This window comes from Mustelus asterias, chromosome 28, assembly GCF_964213995.1.
Source record: "Mustelus asterias chromosome 28, sMusAst1.hap1.1, whole genome shotgun sequence".
Taxonomy (NCBI): domain Eukaryota; kingdom Metazoa; phylum Chordata; class Chondrichthyes; order Carcharhiniformes; family Triakidae; genus Mustelus; species Mustelus asterias.
In genome coordinates this window covers 10,989,067-11,015,018 of record NC_135828.1, presented here as the reverse complement: position 1 = coordinate 11,015,018, position 25,952 = coordinate 10,989,067, and the positions used below count along the sequence as shown (strand labels likewise).

The 25,952-nt window shown below is 44.4% G+C and overlaps 1 protein-coding gene across 29 annotated transcripts in view; it reads left to right on the top strand.

Annotated features, from left to right (window-relative positions):
* zmiz1a (zinc finger, MIZ-type containing 1a) overlaps nucleotides 1-25,952 on the top strand; it is a 393,531-nt gene that overhangs the window by 357,004 nt on the left and 10,575 nt on the right. For 18 of the 29 annotated variants that reach the window (XM_078199394.1, XM_078199408.1, XM_078199396.1 and 15 more), the window contains 13 exons: nucleotides 374-572; nucleotides 2,245-2,523; nucleotides 4,217-4,399; nucleotides 4,536-4,610; nucleotides 7,469-7,519; nucleotides 8,722-8,893; nucleotides 11,586-11,766; nucleotides 12,741-12,951; nucleotides 17,432-17,537; nucleotides 19,748-19,908; nucleotides 20,210-20,277; nucleotides 21,995-22,063; nucleotides 23,974-24,221. In XM_078199394.1, coding sequence (XP_078055520.1) covers nucleotides 374-572; nucleotides 2,245-2,523; nucleotides 4,217-4,399; nucleotides 4,536-4,610; nucleotides 7,469-7,519; nucleotides 8,722-8,893; nucleotides 11,586-11,766; nucleotides 12,741-12,951; nucleotides 17,432-17,537; nucleotides 19,748-19,908; nucleotides 20,210-20,277; nucleotides 21,995-22,063; nucleotides 23,974-24,221 — 2,003 coding nt within the window. The remainder of the gene's footprint in view (nucleotides 1-373; nucleotides 573-2,244; nucleotides 2,524-4,216; nucleotides 4,400-4,535; nucleotides 4,611-7,468; nucleotides 7,520-8,721; nucleotides 8,894-11,585; nucleotides 11,767-12,740; nucleotides 12,952-17,431; nucleotides 17,538-19,747; nucleotides 19,909-20,209; nucleotides 20,278-21,994; nucleotides 22,064-23,973; nucleotides 24,222-25,952) is intronic. The other 11 variants (XM_078199405.1, XM_078199401.1, XM_078199399.1 and 8 more) reach the window with 3 other exon arrangements.

Sequence of the window (25,952 nt, the reverse complement as noted above, 5' to 3'; positions counted from 1 at the left end):
TAGGTTCGATTCCTGGCTTGGGTCATTGTCTGTGCGGAGTCTGCACGTTCTCCCCGGGTCTGCGTGGGTTTCCTCCCACAGTCCAAAGATGTGCGGGTTAGGTGGACTGGCCACACTAAATTGCCCCTTCGTGTTAGGGGGACTAGCTAAAGTAAATGCATGGGGGTTATGGGGACAGGGCCTGGGTGGGATTGTGGTCGGTGCAGACTCGATGGGCCGAATGGTCTCCTTCTGCACTTTTGGATTCTATGATTATCACTTTGAACCTGCAGAGAGAAGTGTAATAATATCTGCATCTGATGACTTCAGTTCTGCTTATTTTTACCTGCTATTGAGAGAGATGGTGACCAACTGCATGTTGTTTCTCTTCCAGTTACCCTGGTGGTCCCAACGCTCCTGGCTCCATGGGCATTCCTCCGCACAGCCGGCCGCCAACGGACTTTACCCAGCCAGCCGCCGCAGCAGCAGCGGCGGCAGTTGCAGCTGCCGCGGCAACAGCGACAGCGACGGCCACTGCCACAGTGGCTGCCCTGCAAGAGAAACAGAACCAGGAGATGAACCAGTATGGCCCGGTAAGAAAACAGCTCTTGGCCAGCACTCATAGATCCGTTAGTTGAGTGTCTTAACAGTCGTAGTATTGCAGTGTGCCACCACGGCGGTTTACTGGCACTTTGAAAGACAGAACTTGCATTGACATCTCAAGTGCTTTAGTCAACCCTCTTATATTGTCGTCGCTTCAAGGGAGATGTCTTTACCCAAAGAGAAGTTATCATGTGAAATTCTCTACATAAGGCAAATAGCTTGGATGCATTCAAGGAGAGGCTAAATGAGGGAAACAGGAATAGGTTTTACTTATTCATTCACAGGATGTGCACTCTAATGGGAGGAGGGGTGCGGCACAGTGGTTAGCACTGCTGCCTCACAGTGCCAGGGACCCGGGTTCGATCCCGGCTTGGGTCATTGTCTGTGTGGAGTCTGCACGTTCTCCCCATGTCTGCGTGGGTTTCCTCCGGGTGCTCCGGTTTCCTCCCACAGTCCGAAAGACGTGCTGGTTAGGGTGCATTGGCTATGCTAAATTCTCCCTCAGTGTACCCGAACAGGTGCCGGAGTGTGGTGACTAGGGGATTTTCACAGTAACTTCATTGCAGTGTTAATGTAAGCCTACTTGTGACACTGATGAATAAACTTTAAACTAATTGTACACTCTAATTGCTCCTGGAAAGGTGATGGGAATCCATCTACAAATGAGCAGCTTGCTAAACAATTTCATATTGTGGGCGTGGAGTCACATACAGACCAGGCCAGGAGAGCAGACCTCGTTCTCTCAGAGCATTAGTGAACCCAGTGGGTTTTTCCTGGGTCACCATTACTGATACTAGCTTTTTATTGCTGATTTATTTAATTCCTCAGCTGTTGTGGTGGGATTGAAACTCACACCTCCAGTTCGTTATTCCAGACCTCTGCATTACGAGTCCAATTTCATAACCACCATGTTAACCGTCCTCTTATATATTGTTGATGGAGTTGGGGAGACCTGTCTAGGACATCAACACCAACATTGCTCTGTTGGGTCGAATGTCATATGGTGCTCTGGTTTCCTCCCACAGTCATGATGTGGAGATGCCGGCGTTGGACTGGGGTGAACACAGTAAGAGTTTTAACAACACCAGGTTAAAGTCCAACAGGCTTATTTGGTAGCAAATACCATGTATTTGCTAATGGTATTTGCTACCAAATAAACCTGTTGGACTTTAACTTGGTGTTGTTAAAACTCTTACTGTGTTCACCCCACAGTCCAAAGATGTGTAGGTTAGGTGGATTCGTCATGCTAAATGCGCATGGTTACAGGGAGAGCGTGGAGGGGTGGGATGCTCTTTTGAAGAGTCAGTGCAGACTCGATGGGCCGAATGGCCTCTTTCTGCACTGTAGGGTTTCTATGGTTCTGTGGTAAGTAAAGGAAAATGATCAAACTAATGTATAATGTTGCTCCTGGTGTGGGTTCTACTCCAATTCCTCTGGTGTCATCTCTTTGTGGAAGGCTTTAAATGGGCAGATACAATATACTCCCACCCCAAGGGCAAGTCACACATTGGGCTGTGTTGTGACTTGGGTTTGTACCACAATTACTGCAGCCACTCCATAGGATACAAGCCATCACGCACTAAGTGTTAACTTCACCGCATTTTAGTTCCAATCCGAGTATTTCCTGCTTCCGTCTCAAATGTTGTTTCTTCTCTGTTGCAGATGGGTCCAGCACAGGCTTACAACAGTCAGTTTATGAGCCAGCAGGGTGGACGGGGCCCATCGTCCATGCAGGGCAATATGAACCCAGGAGGGATGGGCAGTGGAATGACTCCGTCCAGCATGAGTGGGCCGCCCATGCCCATCAACCAGCCCAGGCCACCAGGGATGAACCCGGTGTTTGCATCCCACAGCCAGAGGGTGACCCAGCAGGGGTACCCAGGCCCAAGATCATCACAGCCGATGCCCATGCAGGGAGTGAAAAGGCCTTATCCTGGCGAGGTGAGTGAAACCGAGGTACATACCTGATGAGCGACAAGCATTTCTATTTCCAGAAAGCCAGGTGGTGAAGGACAGAACTGGAGCCTAATCTTTACATACCGTATAAACATTAATTTAGAGCCATGTGTTATAAACATGTGTCTCAAGACTCAACAACAACAATTGTCAGTCTGTTCCTATTTATAGGAACACAATTGATTCCCCAGTTAATGCCCACCACCTGAATACATTTAAACACTTATTAATGGACAATTAACATTGTGCACTGGTGATGCAGAACTTCAAAACATCTCCAACAGATGAATTAAAATTGAATGTGTTTGTGTTTATTAATGCCTAACATACATGCATCATTTACTCTGACCTTTTCAATCATTGAAATGATCCATAAATAGGCCTTTGAGTACATGTTTTAAACAATCCTGTTTTTCCTCTTCATCACCACTCCCCCTCCGTTTGAACTTCTTCATTCTTGCCTCCTCTTCCCCCCACCCCACACTGAGGCAGTCCATACCCATGCACAATAAACCCTCGACAATATTCAGGCTTGGGTTGATGTTAATGCAAGTAACATTTGCATTACACCAGTGCCAGGGTAATGACAGTCTCCAGCAAGAGAGAATCTAACTGCTGTCCCTTGACATTCAATGGTATTATAATCGCTGAATCCCCCACCATCTACATCCTGGGGGGTTACCATTGACCAGAAACTGAATTGGACTTGCCCTATAAATACTGTAGCTAAAAGAGCAGGTCAGAGTCTGGGAAATCTGCAGTGAGTTACTCACCTCCGAACTCCCCAAAGTCAACATCTACAAGGCACAAGTCAGGAGTGTGATGGAACACTCTCCACTTGCCTGGATGAGTGCAGCTCCAGCAACACTCAAGAAGCTCAATATCATCCAGGACAAAGCAGTCTGCTTCATTGACACCCTATTCACCATCTTTAATTTTCACTCCCTCCAACATCACACATTGGCAGCAGTGTGTACCATCTACAAGATGCGCTACAGTAACTCACCCAGGCTCCATTCAGCAGCACCTTGCAAACCTACGACCTCTACCATCCAGAAAGACAAGGGCAGCTGACAAATGGGAACACCACCACCTGTAAGTTCCCCTCCAAGCCACTCACCATTCTGGCTTCGAAACAGTTTGTGAACTGAAATCCCACTCACCTGATGAAGGAGCAGCGCTCCGAAAGCTAGTGGCTTGTGCTAGCAAATAAACCTGTTGGACTTTGACCTGGTGTTGTGAGACTTCTTACTGTGTTTACCCCAGTCCAACGCCGGCATCTCCACATCTTGGAAATAGATTGCCATTCCTCCATTATCGCTGGGTCTTAATCCTGGAACTCCCTCACGAACAGCAATCTAGGTCCACAAGGACTGCAGCAATTCGAAAACGTGGCTCACCACCACCTTCTCGAGGGCAATTAGGATTGGGAAATAAATGCTCCTACATCCTTTGGAAGAATAAAAAAAATTGCTTCCTTCCGGTCACCGCCTACTCCACTAAGTTTCAGAGTTCATAAGCCATTCTGACAGTTCGCAGTAGGCAATCAGTATCGAAACACTTGCCTCACTATACAGCGGCCATTGTTGGCTTTCTTCAGTCTGACTTAAAACAGCCTGTTGCTCATCAATGCTGACTTTGCGCTCATGAAAACTATAAGGAGATTTGTATTTTGCAGCCGAGCTATGGAGCGCAGCAGTATGGACCAAGCAGCCAGTTTGCCAGTCAGCCTGGCCAGTATCCAACAGGGAACCCCCAAAGGCCCATCACATCGCCCAGTTACCCTGGTCAGAGGATGCCGGGCCAACAGAACACTGGCCAGTACCACCCACCTCCAGTCAACATGGCTCAGTACTACAAGGTAAGTGCACAGCTTGCAGATTTATATTTGGTCTATTTCAGTGGTTGATCGGAATTGACTCTTAGCTCAAGGAGTTGAATTGACTGCTGCCATTCTTTTGTTTTTCCACATCCTCCCCTTCCCTTAACCTCAACAGACGGAGCAGTTTAATGGACAGAACAGCAGTTTTGCTGGGAGCGGTTATACTTACAGTCAAAGTAGTCTGAATGGGGTAAGTTCTCGAGGCAGAAAAGCTTCTTCCCCCCCCCCCCCCATCTCTTGTTACACGCCTTCTGAAGTTCAGCCACATGCCTAACACTACAGCGGTTGCATTTTCTTTCATCTCTTTCACAATAATGTTTTTCACTGCTTATTTTCTGTACAGTTTTGTTGTAAAGCAATCTGGGTGGTTTGGGGAGGGAGGCCAACAGGGTAAATGGTGCAACTTTGAACAGAACGAAATACTTTGGTTCTTTATCAGTTGCTTGCAATCAAGAGTTAGCGTGCCTCTGCAAATTATTTAATTGGGCAAAATTTGACGAGACAAACTCCCCAGCTTTACATCCATTGTCTGCCAGGGGTTGTATTTGGACCCGTGCCTGGATTAGGGCAGGGACAAAATGAGTCAGGATTCCACCCCAGCCCTTCCGTTTGTCGTTGAATGACTCTTGCTGGAAGTAGTGTAAGTGGCAGCTGATAGCTGGATTGGAATATCCCCCTCAGTCACAAAGAGGTTGTACTGGCTATTGGGATTGGGGCGAGGGTTTGCTGAATGTAACTCCACCCGCCCCCCCCCCCCTCCGCCACCCCAAACACCCCACCCCACCATCCAGCGGAAACTAGTCCAGGACGGGGTTGGGGGCATTCGAAAGAGGAGAATGACCTACTGCTTTTCTGCCATATTTTAACCAGTCGGTGAGGGGGGCAACCTAAGGAAGGCACCAGCTGTGTCCTCAGAATATACCAGGTATCCATCTGCTAATTTCAGTCAAAGCTGGGTAGAGGAGCAGGGAAAAGCTTTTCCAAGAGTCCAGAGCTATCAGAAGGGGGATTGCGGGCTGACGAAGCCCAGGCCGGTTTTTAATTTTAACACAGGGGAGGGATGCTCTTCTGAGCCCAATTTCGCTAAATCCCATCGGTCTCAGGCTGTCCGCAATCTTCCAAGTTGGGTTCCGTGATTATTGTGGTAATTGGGCCTAACCAGGCTCCTAATCCAGAGTGCACCACCACTAATTCCTCTTCCCCCTGCCTCCCTACAACCATCCAGTCAAGATCACAGCCTCACTATCTATCAGATGTGTGAAGCGTGGTCACTTGGTTATGGTACAATGGCTGCTGGAACCTGGGGAGGTATTCCATCAACAATGAGCCCATCCAGCAGAGTAAGTGTGGTGGGGGTCGGGGGGGGGGGGGGGGGGGGGGGGTGATAAAGGTTCCATCCTCCTTTCATCAGGAGGTGTTGTGAGTATTGTTGCTGCAACATGACACGACTCACTTCACAAATGTTTGTTACAAGAACAGTTTGACAGTCGTCTAAAGTTCAAAGACAGTTGAAAATGCTGAACCGCTTTTTTTTTGTTGTTGTTGCACGTTTCGGTGCATTGCGACTTGCTGTTTCTCTAGAATCTGAGATGAGGATTTTGCTAACCGACTTCCCAGTCTCTCCCAGTTTTCACCCTAAATTAGACCCAGTTGACCTGGGAATATTCCCTTTTGGAATTTTGACGGTGATCCGTGAAATACTGGCCACTGAGAATTGCAGTAAACAGCAAGCTGTGTCAGTCCAGCCTCTCTCTCTCTCCCAGACTGCCCCACCCATTCTCTGTAGGTGCAATCACATATCACCACAACTCCCATTTAAAAGCATGTTACATGCGTATAAAGGATATGCAGTCGTGATGGGTCAAACTCACTATTTCTTTTCTCATTGCGACTTTATTTTCATCTGGTAGGTTGCATGTACACATGAGAGCCGAACTAACAGTTTTCTATGAATGCAATCTGACAATATTTTGAGCCTCTGCATGTTTATGTAAGCATCCCATTGCGTCACTTGGGGGCATATTTGTCCCACGGCTTGTTGAAGCTCGCAGGTAGGTACAGAGTGTCTCTGTCCCGGTTATCTTTCTTGTCATGTTTCCTACTGATCACAGTTGATAGTGTTTTTATTTTAACGTTTTGCATGCCATTGTTGCATCCGTCCTCTGGCACATTTCATCCATTAACTGGAGTTCCACTGTGGGGACCAACCAGCCTTGTAAACGAATCTGTCACTTAAATGGGCGTCAGTCACTGAGCTCCAGTGACCTAGAACAGTGGTTTGAGCGATTTGTGAAATCAGAAATGAACCAATGGAGAGGGGAAGGATAGAATTGAAAGAGGGAACAGATAACATTGTATCTGTTCCATAATGTTGGTCTTTCATATATAATTGCTCTGTATGTGTTGGACTTTTATTCCTAGATATGTGTCATTGTTACTAAAATTGTCTCAGTGTGTGATTGGTTCACAGTATTTTGGACACTTATTTGGGTCTAGTTGTATTACTGGTACTTTTTGCACCAGGGCTAAAATTCTCTGAATTTAATCCTTTCCTTCTGTCTTGGTGGGCCCCATAGTTCAGATGCCAGATTCATAGTCATCCCTTTTTCAGTTGAGGCACAGTTTTCTCTTTGCACCAAATTCCAGCATTTCTAACCTCTGAAACCCCCTCACCTGTAAGTGCCCAACGATGGCCGCACCCTTGGGGGTGAGGGAGGAGGGGGTTGCCCGCCCCTTTCACCAGCACAACTCTTAAAGCAACCCTCTGACTTTGTATGCGGGGAAGCACCATTGACTCTGTGTGGGCTGTTTCAAACGAGAGGTCTCCTGATGCTGTGTGGTTATCAGTGCCTTCTCAATGTTGCAACATATATTTCGATAGGTTATGTCACATGAGGAAAGCAATGCTTTTGCTTTAACTATGGAATAACAATGTTGAGTTAGCAAATTTTTACAGTACAGTAAACCTGCCAATTCTGTTTTTTATTACTAATGAACACACTAATTGGAAACGTCCCATCCTCTACTGATCGCTGACTGCCTGACTAGTGTCCTCTCTGTCTCTGCATCACAAATGCTGGGAGTGGAAAAGAAACCAAAGTAAGATTACATTGTTCTTACTGATTCTACTCCACACATTAAAAAAAAACATTTTTTTGTTAATTAAGCAAATTGACAGCTGATATCTGTTCACTTACATAGCTGACATTTTACAAGACCACGTAGTATCTGAATGCTAATATTTCTGGCAGAGTGTGTTGAGAGTTGTCTTCTCAGATGTGAGCTTACAGTTGCGAAGTGTACGCGAAGAGTTGAAGTTCTTAGAGGAGGACGCTGGGTTAAAGAGAGCAGGAGTGACTGTGAGAGGGAATCAGGAGGACATGACTGGGTGCGGGGTAGTGGGGGGGGGTGGCACTGGATTAAGAAGCTTTGACAATTGTACAAGGGAAGACTGAGGGAGGCAAGTGGTTTCAGGCTTCAGGCATCATGGTAAAGGTGGACTCAAGAGATGGTGTGCCAAGTGACAAGGATGTAGAAAAGAGGAAAAGCTGGTAGACAGGCTTAAAGCTTACGAGTAACAATGAAAAGTTCAGAGTTGGAGCAAGATTGAGAAATGTGAACATTAAAAAAACTTGCTTTGTAAAGGATGGTGGAACAGTGCGAATCATTCAGCCAGATAAAAATGATTGCATTTTATTTATTTTTTTAAGTGTTCCACCCACCCGCCCCTGCCCTCTGCCCCACCCATATGTTACAAAGATAAAACCATTCAACTGAAACAAAGCTAAACACTGCTGGCCCCCAGAAGTCTCCTGGTCCACACAGAAATAGTTGAAAGCCCGCTTTTGAGAGCTGTCAGCGGTGCTTTGAGACAGGTCATCGCACTGTCCAATTCCCAGGCAGTGGGAGTTTCCTTGCTCCAAAACAGTTCTTCATTACAACTGACTTGTTATGAAAGGCGTGTGATTAATGGGGATGGGCCTCTTTTATGACAGATTGTGTTCTTAGATTCCAGTATCCATAGGTCAGTTCTGATTGTTCAAAGGGTGATAAAGGGGTGGTTTCATTTCTACCAGCTTCCCCCAATTAAAGGTGCTTGCTCAGAAGACTGAATAAAATTCACCGTTGACAAGATTTTGGGAACGGTGCAAACATTCTACCATAGTTTCAATGGATTAAAAGTTATTAATGTCTGTTGCATGATGCGGTTTTGAATTGGAATCACCATGGATCTGATGCATGACAATGCATGTGATTTCTGTGACGTACTCAGTACAATCATTGCTTCTTCTTTCTTTTAGCCTCCAAGGTCTGTGGCAAGTTATCCTCATTCTCCTGTGCCGGGAAATCCCACTCCGCCTATGACTCCAGGAAGCAGTATTCCACCATACCTGTCTCCTAACCAGGATGTAAAGCCGCCATTCCCACCGGATATCAAACCCAACCTCAGCTCCTTGCCTCCGCCACCTCCAAGTGAGTCGGGTGAAAAAAAAGTTTTTAAAACTGGGATCATTTCTTGATATAGTAGAGGATCCAACTCTTCAAATCTCCACTTCTTGCTTTGTACGCCTGTACTCCGTAGAATGGTCAACCACTCCAAAAAGGGCTTTCTGCTTGCGCACATAAAATGATTATAAACGCTGCCTGATTGTTCTCAGCTGCGCAGTGGCTCAAAAACATTGAAAAACTCATGATCAGAAAGGTAGCTTTCACAAGTGGATCCCCATCTCTCACTGTCAATTTAGCAAAAGGGACAGCAGAATTTCAGCAGAACTTCAGCAGAACTTACTTATTTCACAGTAACTTCATTGCAATGTTAATGTCAGCCTCACTTGTGACTAATAAATAACTTTACTCTAACTTTACTTATTTCTGAAAAAATACATTTTATCAAAGCTTTTCATCTTGCACTCATCAGGACAGTCGCAAGAATATCAATGGGAGACAACATGTTCTACCAGACATTGGTACTTTGTGATTGTCCTGATGAGTACAAGACAAAAAGCTTCAACAGAATGTTTTTTTCACCGATACTCAAGTTCTGTACGACCAAACAAATGTTTGTATTTCTAAAGAGTTTTCTCTGATGAGCAGGCGACTACACCCTGAGATTACTGTTGTTGATCTTCTGTTTTCCCCTCGGAATAATAGCGACCTGTTGGTATTTGTAAGCCAGTGACAGCCTATTCTCCATTCCAAATCTTTTCTTATTATCCAAAATCCTGAAGTAAATATCGGTCACCTTTTTGAACCCTTCGCTTGACTTTGCTGCTATGAGGGAGCGGAGAGAGGGAGGAGAATTTTCTTCTCTCACTGGAAGTTGGGATTGCATTTAAGCTGCAGAGGTGGCAAGGAGCAGTAGCCATGAAGGAATATTTCTCAACCCTCTACTTGGGACGCGCATTCTACATTCATACCTCCTCTGTGTTTTTGCTGGGTTCACTTTCAGCTGGCATTCAATAAACCTAATAGTAAATCTAATAGATGTCTTTTCAGTTGGGTTTCGCTGTGTTAGCTTCCATCGCATAATTCTGTTCAGAATTCTGGTGATCAGATACTTTTGTTAACAAATCCTTCTCTCATAAGTTCATTAGTTTCCTGTTCCATGAATTTCCTGTTCAGTTAGCTCGTCTGACCTTTGTATAAGTTACTATCGTAAGAAGTCTCACAACACCAGGTTAAAGTCCAACAGGTTTATCTGGTAGCAAAAGCCACTAGCTTTCGGAGCGCTGCCCCTTCGTCAGGTGAGCGGGAGTTCTGTTCGCAAACAGAGCATATAAAGACACAAACTCAATTTACAAAATAATACAATAAAATAATACAAAATTGAGTTTGTGTCTTTATATGCCCTGTTTGCGAACAGAACTCCCACTCACCTGACGAAGGGGCAGCGCTCCGAAAGCTAGTGGCTTTTGCTACCAAATAAACCTGTTGGACTTTAACCTGGTGTTGTGAGACTTCTTACTGTGTTCACCCCAGTCCAACGCCGGCATCTCCACATCATAAGTTACTATCAACAGAAGTTAGCTATTACAGATGGTTGTCAGTCTGTTCTTGTTGGAGCCCTAACTAATGAGGTGTAGAATTTCATTTTTAGGACGCTGCCTTCAAATAATATCTCGCAATATTATCATATAAACAGTTAAAATGTTTACATCAAGGTCCCATCGCTTTCTGCATGGGTGGTGATGATAACCCACTTGGAATCTTTTCCTCATTGTTTTTTTTTAGTCTGGTTATATCTACGGCCCTAGATCTGCCAGTTTTAAATTATACAAGGAGTGCACTTGCATCATCTAAAAACTGCTGCCCATTTCTTTATTTATTAAGGGAATTCCCTTGTCGGCTTTCTCTCCCAAAATGTAATGAAGGTCAATCCTTAATTTTGCTTCCAAATTGGGGCCAGAGGCCATTGATCTAAACCAGTGAGAAGTAATATTTTGAACTGAGAGCAGAACTAATTCTTTCACGCGAAATATTTGGAATATTTTCCTGGGCTGGCAGATTGTGACATGTTTGGGAACATTCCAAGCACCAGTTGGATGGAAGTTGGCGAATATTGTTGGGACATGCTGCAGGCAACTGTGCTGACCTTATACTGTTGACTCAAGTTCAGTATTACAATAATTATAACTCGATATGCAGATTTTATGCTACTCAGAAGGATTTAAATGGTATTTAAAATCAGGGGGATTATTTTTGTAACTTTTTTTTCCAGTTTGAAGCATGCTTTTAAACATTACCCCATTTAACTGCATCTGAGATCTGCTCAAGCATTTGACTTGCACATACAAGACTTGTGGATTGAATCAGATATCAGTTAAATCAGCTTGCCTTGTTCTTGAAGTTTGTCAGTCAGTAACCATGACGTGGTGAAGTTCCATATCTATGTGGTGAGGTTAGGGGACATTGGAGGAGTAGGGAGCTGGTTAGTGGGGAAAAGGGAAAATCCACTGTTTATCACCTTTCCCGGCTGAAATGCTACCTCTTGCAGGCCACTCGTGGGGTCAAATTAATGACAGTCCTGTTGATTTCTCTGGCCCAAGCTATCCAATCTCTCACCTAGGACAAATGTAGAGAGTCTGGGTGTGGGAAAGAGAGGATTGTTCCATTGAAAATGAACCTCTGGCGATGATATGAAAACCACATTTTTACTGTGCCACAGATGCTAAAGGGAAAGTTGACACTTTCTCTCCCTCTTTGGTCTCAGCCAACGATGAGCTACGGCTGACATTCCCAGTCCGAGACGGTGTGGTGTTAGAGCCCTTCCGACTAGAGCACAATCTGGCAGTCAGTAACCATGTCTTCCACCTGCGGCAGTCAGTGCACCAGACATTAATGTGGAGGTAAGAGCAAAGAAGCAATTAACTTGCATTGTGCAGCACCTTTCTTATCCCTCAGGGATCATCTGTTTTTAGAGTATGGTCACTATTGTTTGTAAGCAAATGGAATAGCTGGTTTCCACACAGCCAGCATCCACGGCAAGCAATGAAATAAAATGATCAGTGAATCTGTTCTATTGCTGAAAAAAGAGATGTTATCAAAGTTTTTCATCTTCAACTCAAGGCAAACACAAGAATACCAAATTTCATGTGATGTTGACTTAGGGATGAATGTTAATCAAGACACCTGGGAGAACCCGTCGTTCCTCTTTCAGTAGAGCCATGGATTCTTCCACATCCATCTGAACATGCAGGTGGGACTCTGTCTATTAGTGTCTCAACCAGAAGACAGCACCTCTATCAGCACCGGTCTGAATTGAAAGCCTAGGCGCTGTGTTCAAGTCCTGGAATTGGGCTTGAACTTGCAACCTTCAGCCCTGAAATAAGAATACTTGTCCTGAGCCAAGTCAGGCATTGGGGCAGTACAGGATACTCAAGCTTTGTTATCTAACTTTGAGCAGTATAAAAAGATTGGGGTATTTTATGATTGTGCATCCCATGATGCTGCAATTACACTGTGAGATCCCAGCTTACAAACTGGTTTGTCTTAGATTGTTTTGCTATTTTACTGAGACATTTATCTATATAGTTTAACTGGTGAGAATATTGATGTCACTGCCAGGAAGTAAAGCTTTTAGTCTGAAGTCATGTATTCTCCAGCACTATGTATGGGGACAATGTCGGTTCCAACTGCTTCAAGCAGAGCAACACTAAACCGACCCAGTTGGGTTGCGTCTGCAGTGGAGGAAAAACAGGCAATATGGAATGCAAGTTTTTTTTTTGCACTGACTACAATGTTGCTTTGGCCTGCAATCTTGTGTTACACATGCGGAGCACATTCAACCTCTGGAGCGAGAATTAATTTTGATCTGTTACAGGTCTGATTTGGAGCTTCAGTTTAAATGTTACCACCACGAAGACCGACAGATGAACACAAACTGGCCGGCATCTGTCCAGGTCAGTGTGAATGCCACACCACTCAACATTGAGAGAGGTGACAACAAGACTTCTCACAAACCTTTGCATCTGAAGCATGTCTGCCAACCAGGAAGGAACACCATCCAGATCACAGTCACCGCCTGTTGCTGTGTAAGTATGATCATCTATGCTACTTTGTCCTAGTTTGGTTTAAAATCCAGTTTTCTCCCACAGATGTGCAGTTTCGGTTGATTTTCCTTCCAAAGATGTGCAGGTTAGGTTGATTGGCCCTGATAAATTGGTTTAAAATCCTACCGCGTCCCCTCCCCTCCGGCTTTCTCGGTGCCTCTTTCACTGAATTTCTGTGCCACCTGAGATGGACAAGGAGACTATTTGTTCCAAGGCCCACATGGCATGTTGCCCGGAGTCACATGAGGTGGTCTTGAGAACACTCACCCTCTCAGTTCCTTCCCCTCTTCCCATAGCTTTTACAAGCTTGGGAAACAGCTGGAGTTAGGGCAAGGAGATCCTGCACCCCATTATTGGGATGGCAAGATGCTGTGGCATCCCCTCAAACAGTGCCAGCCACTGGCATTCTTCTTTAGAAGGAAAAATAAATACTCGCAAATGATGGCACCCATTTTAAAATGACTGCACTCAGGGTAAACCTTTCCTTTCTTCCATGATACAGGCATTTCTGCATTAGTGAGTGGTGGAATGTTGTTGTTTGTTGCAAGGGGAATGGAATGTTAAAGTAGGGATGCTTGCTACAGTTGAACAGAGCATTGGTGAGACCATATATGGAGTACTGTGTACAGTTTTGGTCTCTATATTTAAAGGAGGACATAACTGCATTAGTAGAAGCTCAAAGAAGGTACATGTGACTAATTCCTGGGTGAAGGGAAGGGTTGTCTCATGAAGAAAGGCCGGACAGGCTAAGCATGTATTGATTGAAGTTTAGAAGATTGAGGTGATTTTATTGAAACATGTAAGGTCCTGAGGGGGCTTGACAGGGTGGATGCTGAAAGGATATTTCCCCTCGTGGGAGAGACTAGATCGAGGGGACACAGTTTAAAAATAAGGGATCTCCCATTTAAGACGGAGTTGAGGAGAAATTTCTTCTCTTAAGGGTCATGGTTCTGCCCCAGAGAATGGCGGAGGCTGGATCATTGAATATTTTTAAAGCAGAGGTCGATGGATTCTTGATTAATAAGACAGTCAAAGGATATCAGATCAGTCAAGTTGAATGGTGGAACAGGCTTGAGGGGCCAAAAGGCCTACTCCTGTTCCTGATTTGTATTTTTGTATGTCTTGTTGGAGTTCTCTATCTATTGCTCATGATTCTGCTGCTCAAGAAGGAATTTCCTGCTGTCTTATTTGCACAGCTAGTGCCACTCTGGCTGTCTGCCTCGGCCATCTGCCGGTGGATTCAACAGAACGAATGACGGGTTTCCGATTGACGGGCTATTTTTTCCTGGCATAGCAGTGTGACAAAATGCTGCTCCCTAGTCCACAGCAGCCTGGGATTTCCTGCCGTGGGTGCTGGGGGATGCGGGGCTGTAATCAGCAAATTATTTCTAAATTTACAATCATCGTTGTGCTCAATTTCGATGACAGCCATTTACACCAAAGCCACCCAGCGATTTTACAGAACTGGTGGAAAAGTAAAAATCAGCGTAAACAATTGAGAAAAACACAGAAATTCATCATACGTTCCTCCTTTCATGTGTGAAAATTGTGACAGGTTTGAAGCCATCCAACCATTCATCATTCATGCAGTTTAAGCACAGCAGATTATGAAGTATATACAAATCAGGGGAGCTTTCCCATTCGTACCGATTCATTCGAAATACGTTTCAAAGAAACAGAAAATTCAATGTGGGTTTCCGTGGGGATAAATAAAGAAAATTCCCTTTAAAAAAAACCTTCTTTCCTGCTGCCCTTAAAATTCGGAACATCAGTTTAAACCTGTTTTTGAATCAGCAGAATTGATTAAAATACACCATTAATACAATCATTATAATAGAATCCCTGCAGTGCAGAAGGAGGCCATTTGGCTTACTGAGCCTGCACCTGCAATGATCCCACCCAGGCCCTATCCCCATAAACCCACGTATATTCCCTGCTAATCCCCTTCACACTAAAGGACAATTCATCATGGCCAACCAACCTAACCTGCACATCTTTGGACTGTGGAAGGAAACTGGAGCCAGCACGGTGGCACAGTGGTTCGGCGCCTCGAGCCTGCTCCACCATCATGGGCGGCACAGTAGCACAGTGGTTAGCACTGCTGCTTCACAGCTCCAGGGTCCCGGGTTCGATTCCCGGCTTGGGTCACTGTCTGTGTGGAGTTTGCACATTCTCCTCGTGTCTGCGTGGGTTTCCTCCGGGTGCTCCGGTTTCCTCCCACAGTCCAAAGATGTGTGGGTTAGGTTGATTGGCCAGGTTAATAATTGCCCCTTAGAGTCCTGTGATGCGTAGGTTTGAGGGATTAGCGGGTAAATATGTGGGGGTAGGGCCTGGGTGGGATTGTGGTCGGTGCAGACTCGATGGGCCGAATGGCCTCCTTCTGCACTGTAGGGTTTCTATGATTCTAGGATGACCATCAATTTGACTGATCTGATATCCTTTGACTCTCTTATTAATCAAGAATCCATCGACCTCTGATTTAAAAATATTCAATGATCCTGCCTCCGTCATTCTCTGGGGAAGAAAGTTTCGTAAACCCATGATCCTTAAGAGAAGAAATGCTGCCGCACAGCGCCAGGGACCCAGGTTTGATTCCCGGCTTAGGTCACTGTCTGTGCGGAATCTGCACATTCTCCCCCGTGTCTGCGTGGGTTTCCTCTGGGTGCTCCGGTTTCCTCCCAGAGTCCAAAGGTGTGCGGGTTAGGTGGAGTGACCATGCTAAATTGCCCCTTAGTGTCAGGGGGACTAGCTGGGTAAATATATGGGGTTAGGACCTGGGTGGGATTGTGGTCGGTGCAGACTCAATGGGCCAAATGGCCTCTTTCTGCACTGTAGGATTCTATGATTCTATAATGACTGCAGACACAGCTGGTCACAAGAGTTGATGAATGGCTGTAAAAGACCAAGGAAATTTATGTGTAGTGCAAGTATGTGCGCAACTACAGCTGAATTTTCTCAAATAAAAGAAGAAAATGCTGGATAAACTCGGCAGGTCTGGCAGCATCTGTGGAGAGTGAAACACAGTTAACATTTCAAGTCCATAACACTCTTTTTCAGAACTGGAGAGAGAGAAAATGTAATGGATTATATTGTTGGGGGCAGTGGGGCAGAATAGAAGGGAGGCGGGAGCTAAGCAGAGATCGACAAAGATGTCATGGACACAAGATAAACGGGGTGTTAATGGTAGCATTATGGACTGAAGGAGTGTCAATAGTGGCATAAAGATAAGGTAGCAGAATGTATTTATAGCGAACAAAGGTCAGAGCTCAGTGAAAGTTGAATTTTCTCGCTGTTACGCTCGCAGTTGTGCTCTGCACATGTCTTAGTGTGTACTTTTGCACAAAGTTCTGGCTTAACTTGTAAGAGAATCTGAGGCAAAACAGATTGGGAAATAATTTCATGAGTTGTACTTGGAGACATTGAAGGTTGTGTGCCTTTTGTCTGGCCTGCTTCTTGGGGAAAGTAATGCAGCGGACACATTTGAGTTGTGATATGTATTGTACACAAGATTTATTAATTACTTCTGGATTTTCCATGACATTGCTCATGGTTTATCAGGTCATGTGCTGTCTGATAAAGGAAGGAGCATGAGTCGTTTCATGCACAACAAATTACTTTGCTGTATTTAACCTAACCTGACCCTTCAGCTCACTGATGTCCAATCCACTTTAGTCAATGCAGCCTGAAATTGGTCACTGATGGTAAGGGAAATTTGCAGGAATGATAGGACTTGTACTTTGCATACACCTGTGTCAGGAGAGAGCAATGCGAAATGATTCTCCATCCACGTCCATATTTGATGTTGAGAACCTGACGCACCCTATTAAATCTTTCGATCAATAAAAAAATGTTGAGGTCCACCTGCGTAAAGTAATTAAAACTTCTGGGTTTCGGTTCAAAGCGTGTGGCTCATTACACTGATAATTGTGATAAACCCCAACCCTACCCGGTGCGGTGGAGTGTCCTGGTACGTGAGAAAGAAATAACACACAAAAGTTCTTGCCAAAAAAAAAGCTTCTTGGGGAGAAAGTGGTCTGGCAAAGGGTCCGTTTCTATCGGTAAATCATTTTTGCATAGCATGCAAAATAAGGGACGCATCCTACATGTTTAAGATCGGGGCCGGAATTCTCCCACCTCGCCGGCGGCCAGGATTCTCCGGTCCCGCTGCAGTGAATGGAGCTGAGCACCAAATTCTCGCTGGCAGCAGTGGTGAGGCAAATGAGATCGAAGAATTCCGGCCATAATTGTCTTTTTTTTAATTGAGAGTGGACAGTTTCTTTGCTGTTATTTAATGTATCTGCAGCGTATTTACAATCTTCGAAGGACTGTACCTGATACATTCCTACAGATGTACAGTTTCACTTGCTACTTGGGGAATAACCTGATACCTTTCATACTAATTCCTTGTGCTTCCTGGCAGTGTCACTGATCCCTTGTGCTCTCTCTCTCTCTCTCCTTGCAGTCACACCTGTTCGTACTTCAGTTAGTGCACAGACCATCGGTCCGATCAGTGCTTCAAGGCTTGCTGAAGAAGAGGCTTCTTCCTGCTGAACACTGCATCACAAAAAGTGAGTGTATGGTGATGGTGTTTTACAAAAATGGATGTATATACCTTTGTTTTTCTTTGCAGGAGCTCTTGTCTCAACAGCTGAGAAGCGGTAAGAGCCTTTTCACCACACTGACATCGGAGCGACCAAAAGCAATTAGGTTGCCCTAATGCAGTGGTATGCCTTCAGAATAATTATGCTGCAGTATGCCTTTTTGATCTTTTCAAATAATCTCTCACCAAAAATAACAGGAGAGATAATTGGTGAGGGAGCATAGGAGCAGGAGAAGGCGATTTGGCCCTTTGAGCCTTTTTCACCATTCGATAAGATCATGGGCTATCTGACTGTGGTCTAAACTTCACCTATTTGTTCATCTCCCCTAAATCCATTGTCAATCATAAATTTACCAAACACGACCTTGAATAAATTCCATGACCCAGCCTCCACTGCTTTCCGGAGAAGAGATTTCCACAGACCAACAATCAAAATTCTCCTGACTTGTTCTTTAAACTGTGACCTCACCTAGTTCTAGACTCTCCCACAAGAGGTAACAATCCTCCTGGTATCTACCCTATCAAATCCCAGGGGAAACCTAAGCCTTGCTGCTGTCCAATTAAACCTCCAGGGTGAGATTCTCTGGCTCCTCCGCGGTGTGTTTCTCAGCGGCATGGGGTGGCCCACCATTGGTTAGTGGTGGGGGTCTTCTAGTCAATGGGATTTCCCATTGAATTCACCCCACTCTGCTGGGATACCCACAACCGGTGTGTGCCACCGGCGGGACCGGAAAATCCCACTGGCGTGAAAAGACAGAAAATCTCGCCCACAGATATGTTTCAAACAAACTGTTTGCATTTCTGGTAAGTTTAAGACGAAGGAATTTTATGCAAACCATGTTTTTATACACTTTTTTGAGGAACATCAGCTTTAATGCTCAAGTAAAGTAAACCACTTCAGTCATTTCACAAAGCAGGAGGGGGGAAAAAAATCAAAGCCTCTGCGTCAATAACGTCATTGGGCAAGCTTACCAGCTTGTGTGCAAGAAATCAGAGATCAAATATTTACAGTTGACCGTAAATCCAATTCAGTTTGATTTCACTGGAGAAAGATTGCAGCTCACAATCCACCGTACAATTTCGTGTGTACAAAGTTCACTTTGGATGAGATATAGGTACCCAACTCTATCAGGAAGCTTGGGACCGGATGTAGGCCAGATTTGAGGCTTTTATGGATTTTGAGTGCGAGGGCTAGCATGTACAAAAGATTTATGAAGGATAACTAGAAGGATTTTACTCCCAAGGCCAGCTTCAAATGTAGCCGGTTTTCAGGTTCTTCCAGATTTTGGGATGCCTGATAAAGAGCCTGGTACGTCTATTTGCAGGAGGGGTGTGGAGGGCATTATTATTATTATACAGCTGTATGAGTCAGTGCCTTCAAGAAGGGAGAAGTTTGGAAAGAAGCCGACAGAGGACCTTTTTCTTAGCAGAGTGCACTGGTACTTTGTGAAAAATATGTACCATCTGAATTGGTCAAAGACTAGGGCAGCACATTTTCCTCTGTCTTTAGATGGGCGCTCCAGAGTGAGCAAGGAGTGAGCCATCAGTCAGATACCAATTGAAACAGTTTATTTAGAAATAGATTATTTCCACTTCCGCCCCCTGTCCTGAAGGCATTGACTGTCAAGCTAGTCTATGGCTTGATGGAATCTATTATTAAGTATTAAGTCTTGACTGTGGAGTGTCACATCTCAGCCCTCACCTGGTATCCACACATATACTGTGCTGTCAGGATGAGGGACCTTCACACAGTTGTCTCTTGTGTTTAACCAAAAGTCCATATTAGAACTGGGAGCTTCCTGTTATGTCCAGCTCCGAGACAGAAACTGAGAATTTGAGATTCTTTGGGGGTTTTCTCAGCCTCTTGCCGACTCGAGTGGGAGGCCTGGGAAACTCCCAGAGAATAAACACTCAAAGACCAGCAATGGTGATGCACCCAGCCATCCAGAGGGGATCTTCAGTTGTCCTACCAATATTGTGCTTAAAAACAGTCGTACTCAAATGAAAAATCATTAGTGAAGTTTCGGGTACTGGTTCCAGTGGTGACTGGAATTATGAAGAATCCTGCCAGAGGATCAGTTGATCAGTTGTCATGAATAGAAGGCAGCTTGATACGAGAGAATGTTGTGTCTGTGTCTCTGATGGTGGCATTGCTGATAAATTCCATCTTGTCTCCAGTTAAAAGGAACTTCAGCAGTGTGGCAGCTTCTTCGGGTGGGGCTACGTTAAATGGAGAAGATGGAGTGGAGCAGACGGCAATCAAGGTGTCCCTGAAGTGTCCAATCACATTCAGGCGGATCCAGCTACCAGCAAGAGGCCATGACTGTAAGCACGTACAGGTAAGTAATTCCTCCATCTTGTGTTTCAACATCTATGATGGCTTAGTGTTAAAAGAAATTATGACCAGGAATTTAATTTTTAATCGGACCCGTTTGGTACTAAAGTGGTTATTAATTTAGTGCAAAATTGAGTTTGGAAAGGGAGATTTATCAGCTTAAACCTAAAACTGGAAAGCTGACCAACTCCATGAGGAAACTGGTGTATAAAATCTGCTGGCAGTCTCATCTTGATTACTGTTCCAAAGACTGTATGTAATATGTATTAATAGGATTTTCTGCATCATATTCCTTTTTGCTCCAGTGTTTTGATTTGGAATCGTACTTGCAATTGAACTGTGAGAGGGGAACATGGAGGTGTCCTGTTTGCAAGTAAGTAAAGAAATTCTGCTGGTGCGAGAGAATTATGCATCTTTGCTGCCTTGGTGTTTGGTTGGTGCTTTAAGATGAATTTTTATTAAATACTGCTTCCTTTTAAATATATAAGGCTTAACAACTTGTGGTTGCATAGAAACTAGAAGCAAGTGTAGGCTATTCGGCCCTTCGAGCCTGCTCCACCATTCATCTTGATCATGGCTGATCATCAAATTCAAAATCCTGATCCCTCCCCCCCCCTTCCTCCCATATCCCTTGATCTGTTTAGCCCCAAGAGCTATATCTAATTTCTTCTTGAAATCAGACAATGTTTTAGAACCATAGAACCATAGAAAATTACAGCTCAGAAACAGGCCTTTTGGCCCTTCTTGTCTGTGCCGAACCATTTTATGCCTAGTCCCACTGACCTGCACTTGGACCCTATCCCTCCACACCCCTCTCATCCATGAACCCGTCCCAAGTTTTTCTTAAATGTTCACTTTTGACCCCGCATTTACCACTTTTGGCCTCAATTACATTCTGTGGTAGTGAATTTCACACATTCACCACCCTCTGGATCAAGAAATTTCTCCTCACCTCAGTTTTAAAAGGTTTACCCCTTATCCTCAAACTGTAACCCCTAATTCTGGACTCCCCCACCATTGAGAAGATTCTTCCTCAATCTACCCTTTCGAACTCTGTTAAAGTTTTATAAGTTTCTATGAGATCCCCTCCCACTCTTCTAGACTCCAGTGAATATAATCCTAGCCGACTTAGTCTGTCTTCATATGACAGACCTGGGACAAAACATACATTTTTATTCTTTCATGGAATATGGGCATCGCTGGCAAGGCCAGCATTGGTTGCCCATCCCTGATTGCCCTTGAACTGAGTGGCTTGCTTGGCCATTTCAGAGGGCAGTTAAGAGTCAACCCCATCGCTGTGGGTGTGGAGTCAAATGTAGGCCAGACCAGGTAAGGACGGCAGATTTCTTTTCCTAAAGGGCATTCGTCAACCAGATGGGTTTTGAACAACAATTGATGGTAGCTCCATGGTTATTATTACTGTGACTGCTTTTCAATTCCCGATTTTCCAGACTCCTCTCGGAAGCTGCATTTGTTTATGAGATGGGATGGCGTATTGACCCAATGTCACGTGTCTGCAGTTCCAAGATAAAACAGTGAATTTGCCCAAATATCCGGGCCTACCATTTTCCCATCAACACCACTAAGAGCAGATTAACTAGTTATTTATCTTGCCATAGCTTGTTCTGTTTTTCTATGTAACAGTCAAGTAAGTTGCTGAGGGGCAAAATAAAATGCTGTATAAATACTAATATCTTAGTTAAGTGAAGAAAAATTGAAGCTCCACATTGCAGGGAATCCTTATCCTTTCCCTTGTTCTATCTTCTATCCCCTTGGTTCTGCAATTGGGGCCAAACCTGTTTGGATTTTGTAAGTATTTTTCATGTTTACTTCTCCAGATGTTGTTGGGTCTTTGGTGAACCACAAAGTTCACCCAATGTCTTCTACATCCAGACCTAGAGCCCTATGTGCTTTGGTTACCAACCCACCTGTGAACAGAAACAATTTCCTCCTGTCTACCCCATCAAAGCCCCTCCAAGTTCTATTTCCAAAGAAATGTAGTGATTGTTGCACTTTTTTCTGAAATTATATTTGCTTGTATTTTTGTTTTAAAAAAAGTTCTTGACAATATTCTTTTTATTCAATGGCAGTAAAACAGCACTCCTGGAAGGCCTTGAAGTTGACCAGTACATGTGGAGCATCCTATCCAATATTCAAAAGTAGGTTTCCTGAAGGCTTTTTTCCTTTTGTATGTTAGTAGTAAAATACAAATCAAGTATGAATGCTTAAACAGATATCCAGGCCAAAGTTTCTGGTGCAAGTTGGATTTCGGGAAGGCTGCCTGGTCTGCTTAGGCAGTCTACACTCGTACAATGGGAGTTCCTTTTATCTTCCATCTTCAGAAATGGCAATAGCATCTACCCATGATGAGTTCTCAGATGGTTAGTTGACCACTGTTTGCAAAGAAGGTTTGAACCTACAGATTGGACTGTGAGGTCCTCCATAAGAAACCCATTTGGTCTGTCACAGTTCTTTCAAGCATTCCACACCATCAAGGTTGAGGGGCAATCATTGATTAATCGATTATTACTTATTAATCAAGATTGACCTATTGCATGCGCTGTGTTTGGTGGGAGCTATGTTTGTTTAGATATGAACTAGACTAGCACAATGAAATAAAAGTGAATACTGTTTGATGTGAATCCCATTTCTGATATCAAATAGCACTGGTATTCATCTACTTAACTGAAGTCTAGCTAAAACACTGTCTAGCCAGGCCTTCACCATTTAGAACATAGAGCAGTACAGCACAGAACAGGCCCTTCGGCCCACGATGTTGTGCCGAGCTATATCTGAAACCAAGATCAAACTATCCCACTCCCTATCATCCTGGTGTGCTCCATGTGCCTATCCAATAACCGCTTAAATGTTCCTAAAGTGTCTGACTCCACTATCACTGCAGGCAGTCTATTCCACACCCCAACCACTCTCTGCGTAAAGAACCTACCTCTGATATCCTTCCTATATCTCCTACCACGAACCCCATAGTTATGCCATTCCATTTGGTATGGAATGGCCCTTTCTCTAAATAAGGCAATCAATTAAAGAGACACTAAGCTGATTGTCCTAGAATATTCAGCCTCATAACCAGGGTTATATTGATGAAATGTTCCTCTGCTGCCTAGACATTGACCGTTTTCAAGAGCATTATTTGAGCAGTACTCAGACTCTTAATTGTTAACTTATTGGAAATTCATTATCCATCCTTGCTCAATGGTAACACTTTGGCCTTTGAGTTAGAGGGCAACGAGTTCAAGGCCCGCTCTGGAAGCCTCAGTACATAATCCGGCTGACACTTCACTGCAGTACTGAGGAAACGTTGGTTGCACGGTCAGAGGTTCCATGTTTTGGATGAGATATTTAACCAAGGCCCCACATACCCTCTTCAGGAGGACACAAAAATCCCATGGCATCGCCTAAAGAGTTCAAAGGGTCTTTTCCCGGTTGTTGGCCAACACTTATCTCTCAAACAACATGTGTAAAAAGATGATCAACAGGCAGCTTATCTTATTGTTGTTTATGGAATCTTGCTGTGCACAAAGTGGCAGCTTGCATTACTTCATTGACTGTGCAGTGTCCTGAGATTGTGAAAGGTGCTATTTAAATGCCTTTCCTTTAGAATACAAATCACATTTTTCCTGTGCCAGTTCCCATAGGCGATCTTCCCATCTATTTAAGTTATGTTTGCGTGAGAAGCTACCATGGGTCCTGGGCAATCTAGACTACATTTGGAATGTTGAAATACAGAATTGAAGCTCTTTGTAACCTGGGTTATCCTGCAAATACACCCAATGAGGATGTAATCTAAAATAGTGTACTCTCCAAAGGCCAATTAGAAGCCAGTAGTATCAGAAGTTTCCTGGTTCCAGGTCAGAAAAACCCTGCACAAACTGGCTGTCCTTTCATAAGATCAATTTGCGATCAAAAGTATAAAGTTAAGCTGGTACAAGACACAAGACTTTTTTTATTTGTAAGTGGTAGCTATCTGCAGGAAATAAGAGACGACTTTTAATAGTAAGGTTTTGGGGCAGCTTTTTTATTTAATTAAATCTTCTCTGTATCGCTCCAGCTCTGAGTTTGAAGAGGTCACCATTGACCCAACCTGCAGTTGGAGACCAGTTCCACTGAAGTCCGACATCCACATCAAAGATGACCCCGATGGGCCTCTGTCCAAGAGGTTTAAAACCATGAGCCCCAGCCAGATGATTATGCCAAATGTCATGGAGATGATTGCAGCTCTGGGACCAGGTCCGTCACCGTACCCTTCCCTACCTCCTCCACCAGGAGGCAGCAATGGCAATGAATATGGCAACCCAGGTAAGTTTCACCATGAATTTAAAATTCTCCTTCTCCATCCATGCATATCATTAACATTGCATTTATCCAGCTTGCTGGGGTACTGAAACAAAGCTGTTGTCAAGATATTTATTTAAGTTTCTCAACTGTGGTATTTGTACGGAATTATTATTTTTCATTCTGCAGGTTAATATGTGTTTTTTGTATGTGTCAAAAACATTAGTGTGAGTGTATTTTGCTTGTTGGAATCTTGCATTTCAAGTCCCACTGTACCAGATGCAGAGATCGATCTTGTAACCTGGCCCAATGAAGAGCAACAGTAATTTTCTAGCTGAGTTCTAGATGGTTATAGGCAGTGCAATGGGTGTGGACCTCAATTCAGAAATAGATCCCAAATGTACAGATTCACTAGTTCCTGTAGATATTACTTTGGCTCGATTTCAAGTGACCATAAAAAAAGTCATGTAAAGGTGCAGTGTCAAGTGAGGAGGAATCTCGCCCACGTTTGTAGCACCCGACTTTGTAAGTGACCTACACGTATTTAAAACTCCGAGGTAAAAGTAGTTGAAACTGAGACTCCCTCTAAAACAGAACTGGAGAAATAGATATCTGTTTGCAAATGGGATTGGGTCACAGGGATGGTTATAGATTGAAAGGGTCAGAAGTATTCGTTAGAATAGGATTACTCTGCTGTGGGCGGGAGTTCCGTCTGGAGAGCAACAAGCAAGAATCAAACAGTACTGCGAGAATGGCTGAATACTTTGCAGTTTTGCTTGATTTGGGGCTTGGGAGCGAGAGGGAGTGAGGATGGGGATTGGTGAGTTTTATGCAAAGCTGTGCATTAGACACTTAAATGGGTAGGTGGGTGGGTAGGAGTGCCCCAGTGGGACTTGTTGCACATGACTTGTGAATGGAGAAGACTTGACGGTTCGTGTGGCCCTTACCCACCTCTTGCTTTGCTACAGCCAGGATTTTTAAGATGGCGGGCTCTCCCTTCCTGCCAGCCGAAAAGTCAGCGGGGAACACATCCCTGCCAATACTACCTGACCCGCAGTGTACCGAACCAGGTGCCGGAGTGTGGCGACTAGGGGATTTTCACAGCAACTTCATTGCAATGTTAATGTGAGCCTACTTATGACACTAATAAATGAACTTTAATTCACTGGTTTAAGGACATCAAGACGACGTGTAGAACCCTTACTCCTGGCCTCAATTCAGGAGTGTGATGGAATACTCTCCACTTGCCTGGAGAGTGAAGTTCCGACAGCACTCAAGAAGATTGATCCATTCAGGACAAACTTGATTGGCGCCCCATCCACCACCTTCAACGTCCGGTCCCTTCTCCACCAATACACAGTGGCAGCAGTGTGTGTACCATATGCAAGATGCACTGGAGCAACTCACCAAGGCTCCTTCAACAGTACCTTCCAACCCCTGGAAGGACATGGGCAGCAGATGCATGGGAAGACCATCACCTACAAGTTCCCCTCTCAAGTCACTCTCCATCCTGACTTGGAAACATATTGCTATTCCTTCACTGTCACTGGGGCAAAGACCTAGAACTCCCTTCCTTACAGTGGGTGCACCTACAACATATGGACTGTAGTGGTTCAAGGAAACATCTCACTTTCTCCAGGGCAATTAAGAGCTGGGCAACAAGTGCTGACCTAGCCAGTGATGACCACATCCCATGAAAAGAATTTAAAAATTAAGTTGCACTCAAGTGAATGGAAAGCTGGAGATTGAACCCAA